General features: G+C 44.6%; 1 protein-coding gene across 3 annotated transcripts in view; it reads right to left on the bottom strand.

Moving 5' to 3' along the window:
- VWA2 (von Willebrand factor A domain containing 2) overlaps positions 1 to 20814 on the bottom strand; it is a 51289-nt gene that overhangs the window by 16971 nt on the left and 13504 nt on the right. For all 3 annotated transcript variants that reach the window (XM_015460746.3, XM_015460744.3, XM_015460745.3), the window contains 3 exons: positions 14351 to 14460; positions 4373 to 4567; positions 160 to 293 (listed from right to left, as the gene is read on the bottom strand). In XM_015460746.3, the coding sequence (XP_015316232.1) occupies positions 160 to 293; positions 4373 to 4567; positions 14351 to 14460 (439 nt within the window). The remainder of the gene's footprint in view (positions 1 to 159; positions 294 to 4372; positions 4568 to 14350; positions 14461 to 20814) is intronic.

Raw genomic sequence — 20814 nt, 5'->3', positions numbered from 1 at the left:
GTCCCAGGGCTGAAGATGCTAGGTCCTATCCCTCTTCCCCTACTTCCCTAGGGAGCCTCCTGTGTCCTGACTTCTGGCCTTGGGGAACCCTCCCCACCCTCGCATCCCACTTCCATATGGGCAAGGCCACTCCTTCCCAGCTGGGAGGCCCTTACTCACCTGGAGAGGCGGTGGTGCAGATCGAGGAGCCGCTGAGGGTGCTGAAGAGGCCGTTGGTGGCGTCATCCACCTCCTCGGCCATCAGCACGTGCTGTTCCCTTGGCTCGCTGGCCAGCGAGTGCAGCTCCTCCCACCTGAGTCCCGGCCGCAGCAGAGAAGTCACAATGGCTCGTCGCCCCACGCTCACCCACCTCCTGCCCACCCATCTCCTAGACCCTGGGCTCTGTGTGGACAGCACCACCAGCCACCAAGGCAGGAGCCCCCTAGCTGCAACCTCATCCATCTAGGATGCAGGGAAGGTCTAGACGTGAACCACAGAAAGACAGGATGCTGAGCTGTGGGTAGTAATGTGTGCATGCTCCAGCAACCCACCAGTTTCCTCAGAGGAGAGCCTCCCACTGAACTGCCAGCTCTTATTTGAGACTCAGTCCTAACAGATCTAGTCATCCGGTTTTATAACTTTAGCTGATGAGAAAAATTTAACCAGAAAGGAAATGAAGGAAAGTGGTTTGTGGTTCTAGGTGATGCCAAGAGAAGCACACACAGGAACAACTAGTAATAGAAAAAATAATAATAATAATCCTGATGATTATAAACCATGGCCATAAGAACTCAGAGGCCAGCAATGCAAGGCCATGTAGAGATGGGAACTGGCATAGTTCAACAACCAGAGGGCACTGTCAGTGCCCAGAATAGAAATGATGGGTGGGACAATGACCCTAGGGCATGAAGAAGGGTTAAAGGATGTTGGAAAAACTCTGTCTTTAAGAAGAATAGGCAGTCAGTAACCCATTTAGAATCTTACCCATCAAAAAGTTCATCAAAATAGACCAAGGCTTGGCAATACAGCAAAACATTCATGGATCTCTAAATCACTTCATGTAAAACTCTGATTCTCCTCTGAAACCACAGAAACCAGCCATTTTATCCAGTACCTAGGACAGCGCCTGGCATGAAGGAGGGGCTTCTTAGTTCTAGATTTACAGTAGCTTTGACTGGGCAGCTCTGCTAGGCTCCACCCTTAGCTCTCCCAGCTCCCAAAGAGACCTTAAAAGCTCCCTGGGTAATCCAGATGCTCAGCCAGAGCTGAGAATCCTCAGAGAATGGGTTTAAAATACACTAAAGGCAGGCGGGGAGGGAAGAGTTTGAGCGGCATCAGTCTTTAATCTCACTACAGTGGTTCTCAGACTTTAGTGGTATCAGAATCACCGAGGACCAGAGAAAGCAGAGACTGAGGCTCCTTGCCCCAGAGTTTTGGATTCAATGAGGTGCGGCCCAAGTGCGTGGATTTCTAACAAGCTCTAAATGATGCTGATGCTGCTGGTCCAAGGAACACACCTGGAGAACCACTGGTCAACGGTGCTCCAACCTTCTACTAGGAGTGGGAGAAGGGGTTAGGTGGGCCTGCGAGCCCAGCAGGCTTCCTCGGAGGCTTCCTGTGTCTGCAAAACTCGGGTTCTCAAATCTGAGTGATACCCTGTCTCCTGAGCAACTGGCTTCTTAATTTCTCTACACCAGGAATGCTCAAAGTATGGTCTGTGGCCCAGTACAGGTCCCTAAACTTCTCACCCTGATTCAGAATCTCATAAGCATAGATACCAAGCATTTATAAACTAACTGTATGGCAACTTGACAGAGCCATTTTTATGTCTGTTGGGTCAATTAATAAGAATTTGAGCTTCTATTTTGTCTTTGTCTTTATTTCATTTTTCTGATAATTGTAATTTTTTTTAAGCATCAGGGCATAATCCATTAGGGAAAAAAACTGGACCTTCACCACATATAGTTTGAGAAGCGCTCCTCCAGCTAGCAGCTGGAGAAGAAAGCCCCAGAATGGGCCAGTGTTTCCACCTTGTGGGGAGTTCCATCCTCAATGATAGGCCTTGGGCAACTATTATTCGTAAGACACGGTTGGGCAGGAGGGTGGGCAGGGAGCCATAAAGCAACACCCTTCTCCTCTCTCAAGGGGTTTATGTTCCTTATATCTGGGAACACAGAAAGAGCCAGCCATAAGGCAGCTTGCGTTAGTACCAACTTACAACGACAGCAACACGGTGCACAATCAGGACAGCCCCATGGTGCCCGCAACCTCAGTCTCCAACCTTCCTTTCTGACCTGCACTTGCTGGTCCTCGGAGGTCCTCTCACCCGACACTCGGGTGATCTTATTTAGGCTTTAAACACTATCTTCAGTCTCCGTCTCGATGCCTGTCCCTTCTCCTATGTGCCAGACTCTTCCATCCAACTCCCTGCTCAGCCTCTCTACTGAGATGGCCAATATGAATCAGACCTGCCCTGTCTAGAACAGCATTCAATTTCCTTTCCCAGTCTTTCTCATGTCATTCATGCTGGGGCTCAAGCCAAAATCTTCTATTCTTCTCTCATACACCCACGTCTAACACACCAGTCACTCCACTGCTCCACCTTCCAAGCACAGCCTAGATCCAGCCATTCCTCGGCGGCTTACAGCTGCTGCCCTATGACAAACCACCATTAAACTGCACGTGAGCTGCTCCACCATCTCCTAGATTCCCCACTGCCCCTATCATCGCCTCTCTCGGTCCCATCAGTCTATTCTCCTCTTGGCAGTCCCTGTGATCTCCTAAAAATGTAAGCCAGTTCATGCAATTCTCCTGCTCAAAACCCTCCACAGACTTCCCACACTACTCATTACAACCTTCAGTCTCCACAATAACCCACAAAGTCTCCAGCCCAGATTCCTGCCCACCTCTTCCACCTTATTTCTTGTAATTCGCCCCTTGCCGGTTGGTCTCCAGCTGCTCTCTGGCTGTCTTGCTGTTTCTGTAAGACACTCAGCTAGCTGCTGCCTCAGGGCCTTTGCACTTGCCATCTGCCTGCCTTGCCTGCTCTCTTTTGTTACTTGGAAGGCTTGTTCCTCACTTAAGCTTCTGCTCAAAAATCAACTCCTTGAGGGAGCCTTACCAGACTCCCCTTATCTAAAATAGCTATCCTCTTGGGAATTGCCTTACAGTCCAGTGTTAGGACTCAGCACTCTCACTGCTGGTTCAATCCCTGGTTGGGAAACTAAAATCCCAATAGCTGCATGGCACGACCTACCCCCCCAAAAATAGCTATCTTCTCTACTCCCATCATTTTGTAACCTCTTACCTACTTTATTTTTCTTCTCTGCATTTTATGTCCACCTGAAATTACTTATTTATTCACTCACTTGTTTGTTATCTAGTTCCTTTCCTAGAAGGAGTTCCATGAAGGCAAGGACTTTGTATAATATTATTGTCTCTGTATCCTGAGAACCTAGAATAGTGTCTGGCATGAGGAAGACAACCTATGTTTATTGAGAGAATAAGAAAAGTACAGTAGCCCTTCCAGATCCATAGGTTCCACACCCACAGATTCAGCTCACTGTGGCTCCTGAGCTATGTTTGTGATCCACAGATATGGGAGGGCTAAATAAAGGACTTGAACATCCGTGGACTGTGGTGTCCTGGGGTAGGGAGTTGGTTCTGGAATGACAGTACTAAAATTAGTAGAGATGTCTGTGTGCAGGCACAGTGCCAGGACCAGAGTCATTTCACTTGATACCCACAACTAGACCTTCATAGAGGTCATCTCCATTTCTAGGGCTGAGAATATACCACCCCCCTCTCACCAGGAAGGCAGATTTCAGCATCTGGAGAAACATGCTGGAGAAGAGGGGAGCCAGACACAGACTGGTCTCAGGTTCACCAGAACACTTTCTTGGATTATTCAACTTGAAACGGGAGAAATGAGCCTTCTGTCTCCACGGTGGACCTGGGAAGATGGGACCTGGGGTGCTGCCTGCACCCACAGTCCCAGCTTCCTGAGGAAGCCGGGCTGAGAGAAGAGCAGAGACAACTGGATGGGGGACAGAAAGAGTCTAAAAGGCAGCGAAATCCTCAACTCGTGCTGACCCCAAGAGAGCCCTGACCCACTGGTGCAGTTATATGAGTCCCTGCATTTCCATTTCTGCCCAGATACCTTGGAGTCAAGTTTCTGACCCTTGAAACCAAGTGTTCAGACTAAAGACAACGCAAACTCTCAGATTTCCAAAGAGTTGGAGTTCCCTGTGTGGTAGCAACAATACAGCAAAGTGAGGAAAAGACAGGTCCCCGAAGATCCAGGATGGTTTTCCCAGCTCCCCTCTCTGCCCATGGCCGTAAAGCCCTCCAGGCTGACCCAGAGGGCTGACCCAGCACAACCAAATCTCTTACCTCGGGAAGTGGATGCCCACGGAGAATACAGTGATGCCCCTCTGCTTGAGCTGTTTGGCGGGCAGGGCCACATGCCCTTGGGACCTCCCGTCAGTGATGATGATGAGGACCTGGGGCACAGAGGCATTTCTGCCCCCCGGGAATCCTTTGCGCAGAAGGTATTTCAGAGCAAGGCTTGTCTCTGTGTGCCCTCCTCTGAGCTCACCCAGAAGGAAAAAAAAGAAGAAAGAGCCAGAGATCCAGGGGTGAAGTTGGAATGAGAACCTGAGACAACAGCCACCTTCTCCCAGCAGAGGCTCAAAGGGATAATTCCCACATGATCTGTGCACTCTCTCACCATCTAAACCACAGTGATGGAGCTTCCCAGGTGGCACCAGTGGTAAAGAATCCGCCTGCCAATGCAGGAGATGCAAGAAATGTGGGTTTGATCCTTGGGTTGGGAAGATCCCCCTGGAGAAGGAAATGGCAACCCACTCCAGTATTCTTGTCTGGAGAATTCCACAGACAGAGGAGTCAGGTGGGCCACAGTCCATGGGGTCACAAAGAGTCAGACACAACTGAGCAACTGAGAACACACACAGTGTTAAATGCATATATTAAGGGGAAAAAAAGAGAGAGAGAGAAAGATCTAAACCACAGTGATGAAGAAAAATGAATTCTTCCCCTGGACTCAGCACTCAGCCTGCACATGTGCTGTATTATATAATAACGTTATTCATGTATGCATTTGCTTTCTCTCCCCATGGTGGCTCCAGGGCACGATTCTCATCATTTGTCTAACACCCACCTCCTATCTCCCCATCCCTGAACCATTCCCTTCTTGTTACAGCTCAACACGTCCTTGGGAAAGCAGGTAACTGAGCTTGGTAAGGATTTCTGAGCATGAATGGTGGGCCTTTGATGCAAGGGTCATTTTCAAGATCAAGCCTCTGTGTCTCACTTCCAGGTTCGGGGTTGGGCATTGGGAAGTTGAACTGTTTGACTATTTTCAGAGCAGGGCAGATGACTATGGTCCCATCTCATCAGGAGGCTAAGACTGTCCATTCCTCACAGTGCAGTTATGGAGACTGTTGGCTGAGCTTGGAATCCCAGCACAGAATCCCGACTAAATCTCACCATAGGAGGCTCATGCCCACATCCACAGAGGGTGAACTGCCAGCTCTGGGTGTCACCTAGGCAGAAAATAATGACTTACTGCAATAGATTTTGGGCAAAGCCTTTCAGTGGATGGTAATAGATGAGGAATCCCCTGCTCAAAGACCAGTAATACTAACTGCTAATATTTACTGTCCACCAAGCACCACTAAGAGTGTGTATAAAGGTGCTTGGCTCATGTAATTCTCACCATAGCTCTGAGACAGGTGAGTTCAGAGAAGGGCCTTAGCTAAAGTGACACAGTTCATGGGTGGTGGAGGCAGGACTTGAACCCGGAATTTCCAGAGTCCAAGTTCTTACCATCGCATTATACAACCTGCCTCTCCTCAGCTAGTGGAGGTCAGAACTGCAGTTTAAACCCAGTCAGGCTGATTTCTGGAGAAGGCAATGGAACCCCACTCCAGTATGGATGGAGGAGCCTGGTGGGCTACAGTCTGTGGGGTCGCTAAGAGTTGGACACGACTGAGCAACTTCACTTTCACTTTTCACTTTCATGCATTAGAGAAGGAAATGGCAACCCACTCCAGTGTTCTTGCCTGGAGAATCCCAGGGATGGGGGAGCCTGGTGGGCTGCCGTCTATGGGGTCACGCAGGGTCGGACACGACTGAAGTGACTTGGCAGCAGCAGGCTGATTTCAAAGCCAACGGTCATTCCTTTGAGGGGGTTGGCAAATTAAAGCTTTGGGGCAAATGGGCACAGAAAATGGGTGCCCATTCATTTATGTACTATCTACACAGACCATGTGGCCAGCAGAGCATTACAATATTTACTGTATGGCTCTCTGATGAAAAGGTTTGCTGACCCTGACTCTGTACTACTGCCCAAACGGTCACAAAACACTTTTCTCACTGAAAGCCAGGAGCTCTCTGTGGCTTCCCCTGGTGGTGATTCCCACGAGCCTCTGGCTGTGATCCTGCAGCCTTACTTTCTCAGCCAGCCTGAGCTTTCTCTCCTGAAAATATGCCCTCCTGTCATCCATCTAACCATCACTTCTTTTCCTGTGGGTTTAGTACTTTGGGATCAGAAAAAAAGCACTTGTTCGCCAAAAACCCATTCTCATTTCTCATACAGGTCTGCCTTCAGCCCCTCCAGTGTCAACTTTGTTCTTCCTTTTCAACCAGATTTTCGGAGTGGGTCTGGGCCCCCTCTTCAGAGTCACCAGCCTGTGGCCAGAGAGAAATTAAATTTCAAGGACAGGAGGGCCCAGGTCACTACTCCATTGGCCTCTGTGGTGTCCACCCTCCAACATCGCTCAGCACACAAATGCCCGCACCAGTCACCTTCTCCTGCACCTGCCCTGCTGACTCCAGCCAACCAAGCTCAGGGGAGATTCCCAATGGCTTCTGACCCCCAGCAAGTGAGAACAAACCCCGCTGTCTCCACTTTCCTTATTTCTTGGAGCGTTCCTCACTGAGTCTGTTCTCAGCTCAGCAGCTGGCTCCAGAACTAGAGGTCTGAGTCCAGAATCTAATGTTTTGCTAATTTCTCTCCAATGGGACTAATCTAGGTAGAAAGTGAAGGTTCACAGATGGACTGCTGTTTATGAGACCAACGCACAGACTGATCAAGAACAAGGATCCAGATACTAAGACCTGTGGTATACTGACCAGCTAAACTCGGCAAAGTTACTCAGCCTGAGATTCCTGTTAAACTTGCTAAAGTAGGGAAAGTAACAGTACTGTGTGAGGGTTAAATGCCTCCTGGTACCTAGTAAGCACTCCATCAATGGTCATTATAATGACCACCTAGCAGTCTATTCCAAGAGGTTTATCTTTTGAGTTCATCTCAAATTCTAGCAAGCACGAAAGTCCCTCAGGCGACTTAATAATGTGGATTCTCAGATTCTACCCTCCCAGTGTGCAAACTGGTGGATGTGCAACCAGGCCCGAGAATCTACATTTTACACCCGCCTCCCTTCCCCCACCCGCCGTGATTCTGGTACACGTAGTGCATGGAACAGACTTCGAAAAATAATTCCTAAGAACGCTCGCTGTAGGCACAGGGATGTTGATCACAGGAGTTTTTGTTGGTGGTGGTTTTGGCAGTGGATAAAAATCCTGGAATCTAGCTAAATGTGTTCTTTTAGGGCAGTGGTTCTCAACCTTTTTTGGCACCAGGGACCAGTTTCGTGGAAGACAATTTTTCCATGGACCGAGGCTGGGGGGTGGGGAGATGGTTTCATGATGATTCTCATAAGGAGAATGCAATCTAGAACTCGCATGCGCAGTTCACAGTAGGGCTCACACTCCTGTGAGAATCTCTCGCACCTGATGATCTGACAGGAGTGGCTCTCAGGGGGTAATGTGAGTGACGGGGAGTGGCTGTAACTACAGATGAAGCTTGACCGTCACTCACCTCCTGCTGTGTGGTCCAGTTCCTAACAGGCCACGGACGAGTACTTGTCCATGACCAGGGGTGGGGTGACCCTGTTATAGCGACTAATTTACTACATTATAACAGCCAAATTCACTGGTTTGTTATATAACCATAAAAGGGCTCAATGTGGGAAATAATGCAGTTTTATGAAAAAATACACACCAAATAATATTTTTAAAAGTTTTATAATTTTATCTATTCTAAAAACTATGTTTAAATGTTAATGTAGTTTGAAATAAGCCACAGCTGCTATAAAAGGCTTTGTGCTAAAGTAATGTAGTGAGGGCTATTTCTGTAGAGCTATTTAAACATACTACAACTCTGATAAAGCTACAGATGGGGTCCAAAAAAATTCAATCACAGAAAACTCAGAGTTGTGTAATTATGAAATTAATCAGATGATGGAACAGACTTGCACAGTCCCCCTGGCCAGAGATCTAAGCCTTTGGAGGCCAATTTCTGGCTGTGTTTTTTCTGATTTTAGGTTATCACGAGGTACAACATTGGAAGGTTTGCTTGTAATGTTTCCCAAAGTTATCACAAAATAGCAATAAGGTGATTGTCATAGTGGTTTCTTAGCCATTTCAAGACACACTTTTAGGGGACTGCCTTGGTCTGGAAAGGCAAGCGTTCTGGGTTTTGGGCATAGCTGTGCTCATCAGTCCAGAATTTCAAACTCCACTGAAGAAAAAGGGTAACGTGCCTTGGGGAGGTCATCACTCCCAGTCAGCCAACATTCCTCTGTTCTGAATAATAAGAGTGTCTCAACAGTGTCCTCAGTGACCCTGCAACCTTCGCCAAAAATCCAGTTACTGACTCTTGTCCTGGTTGGTCGTCTTACAGTTGTCCTGGGATACAGAAGTGCTAACTGTTCACATCCCCAAAGAGTTGACCTTGTTCAGACATGTAAAGAGGCATCTTTCTCCACCCCAGTGTCTTCACCTGGCACATTCTCAATGTGTCTCTGCGTGTCATGGGTCATGAATGACAGCCCTTAGGTATGACTTTCAACACAGCTAACAAGAGGCTCAATTAAGTGTTAGGAGGAAGAGGCTGAGGAGAGGGCAGGGAGAGGTGAGAAAGGACGGTTCCATGGGGTCTATTGGATGAGCAGTGTGATTCTGTGGTCCTGGCCAAGTCTCCTGCTCCTTCTCAACCTCAGTATCCTCCTCCATAAAATAAGGGGCTGGGAGAGGTACAGAGTGACCTCTATAAAGTGCCGTTTGGTACCAGTCACTGCAACTGGCATAATTTTTCACATGAGAGCAGGGCTGAGTCATTTGAGTCCAAGTCCATCAACGACAACAAAAAAAACTCTGAAACCTACTAAAAAAGATATTCTACATCCAAAGACAAAGAAGAAGCTACAGCGAGATGGTAGGAAAAGTGCAATCATGATAAAATCAAATCCCATACCCACTGGGTGAGAGACCCACTAATTGAAAAATAATTATACTGTAGAGGCTCTCCCACTGGAGTGAAAGTTCTGAGCTGCGTGCCAGACTCCCCAGCCTGGGGGTTTGGCATCAGGAGGAGGAGACTCAAGAGTATCTGGCTTTGAAGGCCAGCAGCATTTAATTGCAGACTGCCACAGAACTGGGGAAAACAGAAACTCCACTCTTGGAGGGTGCACACAAGGTTTCATACCAGATCCCAGGGACAAAATCTGTGACCTCCTAAGAGCCTGGGCCAGATCTACCTGATGGTATTGGAGGGTTTCCAGCAGAGGCAGGGGTAATTACTTTAAATATAAATAGATTAAATGCTCCAACCATTAGATACAAAAAGGCTGAAGGGATACAAAACCAAGGCCTATATGTATGCTGTCTATAAGAGACCCACTTCAGATCTAGGGATACATACAGACTGAAAGTCAGGGATGGAAAAAAGTATTTCATGCAAATGGAAATCAAAAGAAAGCTACTGTAGCAATACTCATATCAGACAAAATGGACTTTAAAATAAAGACCACTGTAAGAGACAGAGAAGGACACTACGTAATAATCAAGGGATCGACCCAAGAAGAAGATATAAGTATTGAAAATATATATGCACCCAACATAGGAACACCTCAATATATAATACTAACACCTATAAAAGGAGAAATTGACAGTGACAAAAATAATGGGGGACTTTAATACCCCACTTTCATCAATGGACACCACATCATCCAGACAGAAAATCAACAAGGAAACACAGGCCTTAAATGACACATTTGGCCAAATGGACTTAATTGATACTTATAGAGCATTATATCCAAAAGCAGCAGAAGACACATTATTTTTAACTGCATGTGGAATATTCCCCAGTATCGATCACATGCTGGGCCACAAAGTAAGCCTTGGTAAATTTTCTTAAATCATCTCAAGCATCTTTTCCATCCACAATGCTATGAGATTTGAAATCAACTACAAGGAAAAAAACTGTAAAAAAAAAAAAAAAAACCACACATGGAGGCTAAACAATATGCTATCAAACAAAAAAAATGGATCCCTAAAGAAATAAAAGAGGAAATCAAAAAATACCCAGAGACAAATGGAAGTATGATGATCCAAAACCTATGGGACACAGCAAAAGCAGTTCTAAGAAAGAAGTTTATAGCAATATAATCTTACCTTAGGAAACAAGAAAAATCCCAAATAAACAACCTAACCTTACACCTAAAGCAACTAGAGAGAAAAGAACTAACAAAACCCAAAGTTAGTAGGGGGAAAGAAGCAGAAAGATCAGAGCGGAAATAAATGAAACTGAGACAAAACAATAGGAAAGACCAATCAAACTAAAAGTTGTTTCTTTGAAAAGAAAACTGATAAACCTTTAGCCAGACTCATCAAGAAAAAAAAAAGGGGGAGTGGGCTCAAATCAATACAATTAGAAATGAAAAAAGGAGAAGTTACAACTGACGCCACAGAAACACCAAGGCTTGTAAGAGACATATACAAGCAGCTACATGCCAATAAAATGGACACTCCAGAAGAAATGGACACATTCTTAGAAAGATCAGTCTCCCAAGACTGAGTCATAAAGAAACAGAAAATATGAACAGACAAATAACAAGTAATGAAATTGAAACTATGGTTTAAAAACTCCCAACAAACAAAAGTCCAGGACCAGATGACTTCACAGGTGAATGCTATCAAACATTTAGAGAAGAGTTGACACCTACCTTTCTGAAACTCGGCCAAAAAAAATTCCAGAGGAAGGAACACTCCCAAACTCATTCTATGAGGCCACTATCCTGCTGATACCAAAACCAGACAAAGATACCACAAAAAAAGAAAATTACAGGCCAATATCACTGATGAACATAGGCACCAAAATCCTCCACAAAATACCAGCAAACTGAATCCAGCAATACATTAAAAGGATCATATACCATGATCAAGTGGGATCTATTGCAGGGATGCAAGAATTTTCAATATTCTCAAATCAATCAGTGTGATGCACCACATTAACAAATTGAAAAATAAAAACCATATTATCTCAATAAATGTAGAAAAAGTTTTTGACATCATGATGAAAAATGTAACACCCATTTATGATGAAAACTCTCTAGAAAGTGGGCATAGAGGAGACTTACCTCAACATAATAAAGGCTGTATATGACAAACTTACAGCCAACATCATATTCAATGGTAAAAAACTGAAAGCATTTCCTCTAAGGTCAGGGACAAGACAAGGATGTCCACTTCCACCACTTTTATTCAACACAGTTTTGGAAGTTCTAGCCATGGCAATCAGAGAAGAAAAAGAAATAAAAGGAATCCAAATTGGAAAAGAAGAATAAAACTGTCACTGTTTGTAGATGATATGATATTATACATAGAAAATTCTAAAGATGCTACCAGAAAACTACTAGATCTCATCAATGAATTTGTAAAGTTGCAGAATTAATACACAGAAACCTGTTGTATTTCTATACACTAAAAATGAAAGATGAGAAACAGAAATTAAAAAAACAATCCCATTTACCATCACATCGAAATTAATAAAATACTTAGGAACAAACCTACCTAAGGAGGCAGAAGACTTGGACTCTGTAAACTATAAGACACTGATGAAAGAAAAAAAATGGACACAAATAGATGGAAAGATATAACATGTTCTTGGATTGGAAGAATCAATAGAATCAATATTAATCGAGAACCAATATAATCAAAATGACTATATTACCCAAGGCAATCTACATATTCAATGCAATTCAAATTCAGTGCAATTCAAATTACTTTTGGCATTTTTTACAGAACCAGAACAACAAAAAATTTGAATGGAGACACAAAAGACCCCAAATAGCCAAAACAATCTTGAGGAAGAAAAATGACACTAGAGGAGTCAGGCTCCCTGACTTCAGACTATACTACAAAGCTACAGTAATCAAAAGAGTATGGTGCTGGCACAAAAACAGAAATATAGATCAATGGAACAGAATAGAAAGCCCAGAAATAAATCTATGGTCAATTTACCTATGTCAAAGGAGGCAAGACTATACAATAGAGAATAGACAGTCTTTTCAATAAATGGTGCTGAGAAAACTGGACAGCTACATGTAAAAGAAATTACATGTACATGAAGCTACATGAAAATTTCATGAAAGCTACATGAAATTAGAACATTCTCTAACACTGTACACAAAAATAAACTCAAAATGGTCAAAAAGACCTAAATGTAACACTGAATACTATAAAACTCTTAAGAGGAAAACATAGGCAGAACACTCTTTGGTATAAATCACAGCAATATCTTTTTTGACCCACATAAAACAAATATTAACAAATGGGACCTAATTAAACTCTAAAGCTTTTCCATAGCAAAGGAAACCACAAAGAAAACGAAAAGACAACTCATAGAATGGGAGCAAATATTTGCAAACAATGCAACAAACAAGGCATTAATTACCAAAATTTATAAAAAGCTCATGCAGCTCAAAGAAAAAAAAAAGATCCAATATAAAAAATGGGCAGAAGACCTAAAGGGGCATTTCTCTGAAGAAATTTAAAATATATAATAACAAAGTATTTAAAATATATAATCAACAAAGACCTACTGTATAGCAGAGGGAACTCTGCTCAGTATTCTATAATAACTTAAATGAGAACAGAATCTGAAAAAGAATAGATATATGTATAATTGAATCACTTTGCTGTATACCTGAAACTAACATGACATTGCAAATCAACTATAGTCCAATATAAAATAAATTTTTAAGAGTCACTGGAGGTCTCTGGGACCTGTAGGATCCCCAGAGGTCTTTCTGTTCCCAGTGTGGGGATCCTGGCTTATTGAGAACACTGGGGACTTACAGGCCTGAGACTGATGAACGGACCTCAGAGCTCAGGGCCTTTGCAAGTGGAGGTGACAGGTGTACCTGGCTGGGACTATGGACTTGAACAAGATTTCAGTAGACATTAGGGTGAGGGCAGCAGAGACCAAAGAAGATTCAGAGATCAAAGTAGCAAGTGGCCAATAAAGGCATTCTTCTGTGAGGGCTTATGAAGAACATTGAATATGTGTATGCATATGTATGTGGGTGTGTATAACACACGTTTATATCCATATAGCCATATATGTATAATACACATACATAAAATATACATATTTATGTATACATAAAAATATACATAAAATATATACATATATGTATGTACATATACACACATCAGCTGACTTGTAATGTGGCTAAAATCATGACCCACCTCGTGTGCGTGTGTGCTAAGTCACTTCAGTCATGTCCAACTCTTTGCAACCCTATGGACTGCAGTCCACCAGGCTCCTCTGTCCAGGGCATTGTCCAGGGATCGAATACTGGAGTGGGTTTCCATGCTTTCCTCTAGGGTATCTTCCCAACCCAGGGATCGAACTTTCATCTCTCATGTCTCCTGCATTGATAGGCAGGTTCTTTACCACTGGCACCATCTGGGAAGCCTGTGACCCACCACATATATATATTCATAGAATATGTATGAGCACATAAAGAGCGGGTCATCATTCTTAAAGTGCTTTCAGTAACAGAGGAGTGCTAGCTCTTTTTAGGTCACAAAAATGAGGCTCCTAGAAGTGTGGTGAGTCATCCTGTCTCACCAGGGAGAGAACCAGGAGAAGGACCCAGGATTCTTCCCACCACCAGCTCTTAATCTGTCCCCACCCTCACTAGACCTTTCCCCAGCTGACAACCACACACAACAGAAGCAAATACTTCCCTTTTTTTTTTTTTTCTTACATTTAAGTTTTTTTTTTTCTTGCATTTAAGTTCCCACCTTAGACAGTATGTAATAAGGGGCAGCTTTGAGCAGGGAATTCTTATTACCCGTCGTGCACCCCTGGGCTTCTGGAAACCGGACCACAGCCCTCTCTCCCTCTGTGGGGTCAAGAGCAGATGCAACTCTTCAAAGGCAATTCTGAGAGCAGCTAGCATTGCTCTAATTGCAGCAGTATCTGATTGTACTTACTTGAAAACCATCCTCTTGATTTTTCCCTTCACTCCCTGTTGGGTTGAAAACGCATCCAAGGGGAATTCCAGACGAGGGACGGAACTGAACTGGACGGCTCCCACCCTGACCTGCAGTGGGAGACAGAGGGCCCGGGGGCTGAGAGCGGGGTCAAGTCACAAACATCCCTGAGAGAAGGGACGAGAAAGGTTAACAACCCTGCCTCCTGCCCACTTGCAAATACCAGTGCTGGTATTTCTGTGATCTCCCCGAAAGGAAGTTCCAAAGACGGGGAGGAGAATTTGGAAGGAAACAGTCAAACGAGCCTGTGCTCTGTACGGACCACCACGAATTCGACCATCATTTTGACAGCTCTCTGGGTGGAGTTGTGAGCACTTCACGGTCTCTGCTCACACTAAGTCCAAGTGTAGGCACTCTTTTAAGCCTTCTCAACACATTTCATTTACTCCACAGAGGCGCTATTCATACCCATAATTACTGCCGGAGAAACTAGAGGATACAGACCTGGCCCAGGGCTAGAAAGAAAAGAACATGGCCATTGGACTTGGTGCCTGTGATCTTCATCAAGCCTATATATAGACTGTCTCCTCAGCAGCCAGCACAGGCTTCCAGCAAAACGCCCAACCAGAAGTTAATCACAGCCACCATCAACTGGTGGCCCATCACTAATCACAGCCACCACACACCCATCCTTCCAGGCCGCCTCCTGCTAAACTAGGGGAAGGTCAGATCTCCAAGCCAGAGTAAGACTGGGGGCCAAGCAACTCCCTAATGTGAGACAAGCACTACTGGAGCTGAAGTTCCTCTGTAGCAGAGGAAGCGAGAGCCATTGGCGATTCCTGATTCTGCATCCTCATTCAGAAGGCCACGGGAGAAAATCCAATGCCTTGCAAAATAGGAGAAGGGAAACTGAGTAAAGTCATTCTCTGGACTCTTACGATTAGTGTGTCAAGCAGAGAAGGGTTTAAACACGTAAGTTTCCTCTTGAGGGCCTAACCCCTGCACCTAGTCTCTGGCTCTCTCAAGTCCTGGAGAAACTACATTTTCAGTTACTCATCTCACAGTGAATTCTGGCCAAGACTGCAGATGGGCCAAATGATTCATATTTAAACAACGATGCTGACTTTTTCTTGCTATGTGAATTCCTTCACTGCTGACCCCTTATCAGGCCTGGTGCTTGGGAGCCGATCAAAGCACTTGGCCAGCTGCATCTGCTTGCAGGGAGCACAGCCCATCAACTTTCTTCCCACCGGAAGTTCTGAGGAGGAGCTGCCGGGCATCTTAAGCAGGAAGAAATACAAGTCTTGGGTGGGCATGTGGGATGGACACAGGAAAGCAGAGTAGTAGAGAACCTCAGGAAGGAGTTTCTGAGAAGCGACCCTTTTTCTCTCGCATTTAGCATGTGATAAACCGTTAGGGCATCTCAAACCAACGGGAAAAGATGGTGCCATCAGTAAGATATATTGGGACAACGGGACAGCCATCTGCAAAAGAATAGAGGAAAGCTTGCAAATGGATTCACAAGTTAAGTGTCAAAAGTGTAACCATAAAAGTTCTAGAAGAAAACTTGGGAGAATTCCTCTGTAATTGCAAAGTAACAAAGACATCATTATGAGTTGCAGTCCATAAGTTGTAAAGGAAAAAAAATGAGAAATCTGACTCTATGAAGAAAACTTCTACAGGGCAAAAAAATGTCATAATGCAACCAAAAAGTGAAGACAAATGAAAAGTTATTTGCTACTTATGTCAGAGACAAAAAGTTACTTTCACCAATATATAAAGAGTGTCTAGGAGCTGATATGTGAAAGATCAACAATCCGACAGAAAAATAGGCCAAGAATATGAACCGAGATCACAGAAGAGGAAATACAGACATAACTGAGCAACTAACACACAAATACTGGTTAACTAAACCTTGGTAAATTCTTGCGATGGAACATTAACCAGCTGTAAAAATGCATGCTCGTGCATGCTCACTCACTTGTGGCCAACTCTTTGCAACTTTTATGGACTGTAGTCCGCCAGGCTCCTCTGTCCATGGGGTTTCCCAGGCAAGAACACTGGAGTGGGTTGCCATTTCCTCCTCCAGGGGATCTTTCCTACCCAGGGATCAAACCCACATCTCCTGCATCAGCAGGTGGATTCCTTACCACAGAGCCGTCTGGGAAACACATAAAAATGATATATGCCTATATTAATACCTATATTACCTATCTACCTAGATAGGAAAGACTTCCAAGATAATGTAAGGAGAAAGAGGTGAGATAAAACTGTGTAAGCATGCTACCCTTTGTGTGAAATGGCAAAAATTAGAATATTTCATAGTGCTTCTATCTGCATGAAGCAATTCTGTAAGGATGCTTAAGACAGCAGGGGTGGGGGTAGGGAGGACTGGGCAAATAGAAAATACAGGACTGGGAGGGATACTTTTCATTGAATGTCTTTGTTTTGAACCATGTGAATGAATTGGTTAAAAAAAAGAAAAGACTCCCTTGAGACCAACAGCTGGGTGTATTTACTTAAACAGGAAGGAACCAACTTCAAAACAAGATAGAAACAGCTTGAGTCAGTAGTCAAGGCATTTAATTTAATTGGCGGTTTGGGAGCAAAATAGCTACCTTTTATCTTCAGTTTACTGTATGCTCAGAAGCAAGCCCGCCCCGATTTCTCACCACACTGTAATCACTGCTGCAGTCGTTATATTAGAGCCAGGAAGTGAACTTCTCAGCCTAAGTGTTGAGAGGAGACTTCAAACACCTTAAATCCACCTCAAAACAGAGCCTCCATAAAAAGCTTTAATTGATAGCTACTTGAAAATTCTTCCCAGAAAGTAAAATAAAGTGCAAGTCAAATTCCTTGTATTCAGTACATGGAGATAACAAGACATGCCATGCTGTGCTAAGTCACTTCAGTTGTATCCAATTGTGGCCCCATGGACTCTAGCCCACCAGGTTCCTCTGTCCGTGGGATTCTCCAGGCAAGAATACTGGAGTGGGCTGCCATGCTCTCCTCCAGGGGGTCTTCCTACCCCAGGACCAAACCTGTGTCTCTTAAGTCTCCTGCACTGGCAGGCGAGTTCTTTACCACTAGTGCCACATGGGAAGCCCAATAACAAGACGATGACACCTAAAACGCAGCTGCAAACATAACAAACCTGAAGCCACAGGTCAGACTGAAGCATCTGAAATCACCCTAATGCAAAAATCTTTCTTCAACTAGCAATTCCAGCAAGTCTGAGCAGCTTGGAGGTGGAGGTGCTCATTTGCTTGCGAAAAAGACACCAACTCCTTAGCTCAACAAGTCTTGGCTATGAGAAAGTCTTCTCATATCAAACCCAAATACAGCTCCCTCAATACCCAGACTCTGTCCTGTTAATAAAACAGAGGCACGCGGCACCCTCCTTCCAGTGAAAGTAACAGTCAGGTTAACTCATGGGAAAGTGTCCAGGCCTCTCGCTGTCCTGTCTCCTTGTGGGCACTGTCTAGTTCGCCAATATCTAACCTTAAAAAAAAAAAAAATTAGGTCTTCCCTGGTGGCTCAGTAGTAAAGAATCTGCCTGCAATACAAGAAATGTGGGTTTGATCCCTGGGTAGGAAAGATCCCCTAGAGGAGGAAATAGCAACCCACTCCAGGATTCTTGCCTGGGAAATCCCATGGACAGAGGAGCCTGGCGGGCTTCAATAAATGGGGTCGCAAAGAGCGACACTACTTAGCGACTTCTCTACCACCTTAAAAATGCCATATTCTAAATGTGGTTTGGCAACATTCAGTTCAGTTCAGTCACTCAGTCATGTCCCACTCTGCGACCCCATGAATTGCAGCACGCCAGCCTCCCTGTCATCACCAACTCCCGGAGTTCACTCAAGCTCACATCCATTGAGTCGGTGATGCCATCCAGCCATCTCATCCTCTGTCGTCCCCTTCTCTTCCTGCCTCCAATCCCTCCCAGCATCAGAGTCTTTTCCAATGAGTCAACTCTTCGCATGAGGTGGCCAAAGTACTGGAGTTTCAGCTTTGGCATCATTCCTTCCAAAGAAATCCCAGGGCTGATTTCCTTCAGAATGGACTGGTTGGATCTCCTTGCAGTCCAAGGGACTCTCAAGAGTCTTCTCCAACACCACAGTTCAAAAGCATCAATTCTTCGGCGCTCAGCTTTCTTCACAGTCCAACTCTCACATCCATACATGACCACTGGAAAAACCATAGCCTTGACTAGATGGACCTTTGTTGGCAAAGTAATGTCTCTGCTTTTGAATATGCTATCTAGGTTGGTCATAACTTTCCTTCCAAGGAGTAAGCGTCTTTTAATTTCATGGCTGCAATCACCATCTGCAGTGATTTTGGAGCCCCAAAAAGTAAAGTCTGACACTGTTTCCACTGTTTCCCCATCTATTTCCCATGAAGTGATGGGACCAGATGCCTTCCCTGAATTCTGGGCACCTGTGGGTTGGGAGAGTCACTCCCAGCAGTACTGCCCATACTGTTTTTTTTGGTCACAGTTTCCTTACGCTCTCTTTGAGGATGCTGATTCCATCAGCACCCACCGCTTCTATGTAAAGAGACACACACACACCCCACATGTCACCAGCTGTCCACGGCCTATGTGACTGTAAGAGCAGAATGTGAAGTCCTGGGCTGAGACTCAGCAGCCCCCAGTTCTTCCATGCTGAGAGCTCTAAGAGTGCTGTGTGACCCTAAGCAGTCACTTAGCCTCTCTGAGTCTGAATCTTCATCTATAAAACATTCTCTAATAATCCGTGAAGTTCTTCTCTTCCAACTTGTCATCTACTGGGATCTCCAGACCACCCATTTCAGGACATACTACATCCATTTCAAGGTCAACAGTGTTTGATCTTTATGGCTCTTCCTCCATAAAAAAACTAGCAAAACTCCCCCAAGGAATCACTTCCTTTAAAAAGCAGGGTCCCTTGGGGAGGAGGGCAGAGATTCAGCAGCCTTTGGCCTTGACCCTCTGAGAGTCCACAGTGGGTTGACTTTATAGTTGGAACTTCCGGCTATCGGTATCTAGACAGAATGATGTCAGCTACAACCATGCAAGATGGCCTGAAGCCCAAGATAATGTGCTCACTCCTCACAAATGACATGTCATTTCTGGAAGAAATCTGGCTCTCATTAAAAGCCCCTTTTGCTCCTAAGTCCTAGAGGTTTTTCTAGGATTAACCCAGGAATATCATCTTGAAAAACCACTTCCTTCCTCCACCTGTATGTGACTAGTCTCTCATTCACGTAATTACAGCTTTCCAAACCAAAATGCCCTTCTTAAATTTTTACTTGATTTTTGAGTCAGTTCACATGGTTCAAAAGTATAAAGACATTTATATCGATGGGCCTCCCCCTGGACTTGTGCCCCATCTGCACAGTTCCCACTCCCTCCCTCAATGGGAAACCACTGCTCTTTGCCTCTTACAAACGCCCCCAGAGTTTCTTCATGCGCATATAAACAAATACAAATACAGGCTCTTTTCATCTCCGTTTTTCATAAAGAGTAACATATATGTACCATCTGCGCCTTACTTTTATATTCTATTTGTGTTGGTGTTTTCCACATCAAAGACTTTTCTTATTCACTTTTGACAGTTGCCCTGTGATTCATTATATGAAGACACCATAAAGGATTTATCCCTGTGAGCAGGCCTTTTGGGTTGCCTGAAATCTTTTACAATTACAAACAACACTGCAATGAATAATTTTGAGTGTGAATTATTTTGCACCTGTAGGAGTATCTATAGGATAAATTACTGAGCCAAAGGGTCCCAGCCTTTGTCATTTGGATGGACACTGTTGGACATTCTTCCATAATGAGGCTGCACATTCCCATCAGCAAGAGAACACCAGTTTCCTACAGGCTTGCCAATGAAGCATGAAACCAAACTTTAGATTTTTGGTAATCCAGTTAAATAGAAAATAGTGTATCAGTCAGAGATTTGCTATTTCATTGATTGAGGTTGGGCATCTTTTCCTATGTCAGAGGGCCATCTGTGTTTCATTTCCTGGGAACTGTCTGTGTTTATTGTCCATTTTTCTGTTGACTTATTCCCAAATGCCATTTTTTAGCAACAAAAGCCACAGCTAGCACAGTCTGCTGACATTTAAGACTTGCTATCTGGAACCAGGAAGAACAAGAAATGAAGATACTGGCTGGATTCACCAGGCAGGAGCTGCTTCCTTCAAGCGAACACAGAGGGTAGGAGCTGATTTGTATTAAGACCCTGCTGCTGCTAAGTTGTTTCAGTCGTGTCCAAGTGCGACCCCATAGACGGCAGCCCGCCAGGCTCCCCTGTCCCTGGGATTCTCCAGGCAAGAACACTGGAGTGGGTTGCCATTTCCTTCTCCAATGCATGAAAGTGAAAAGTGAAAGGGAAGTCGCTCAGTCGTATCCAACTCTTCACAACCCCATGACTGCAGCCTACCAGGCTCCTCCATCCATGGGATTCTCCAGGCAA

The sequence above is a fragment of the Bos taurus genome, chromosome 26 (assembly GCF_002263795.3).
Source record: "Bos taurus isolate L1 Dominette 01449 registration number 42190680 breed Hereford chromosome 26, ARS-UCD2.0, whole genome shotgun sequence".
In the NCBI taxonomy this organism is placed as follows: domain Eukaryota; kingdom Metazoa; phylum Chordata; class Mammalia; order Artiodactyla; family Bovidae; genus Bos; species Bos taurus.
This window is presented reverse-complemented; position numbering and strand designations above follow the sequence as displayed.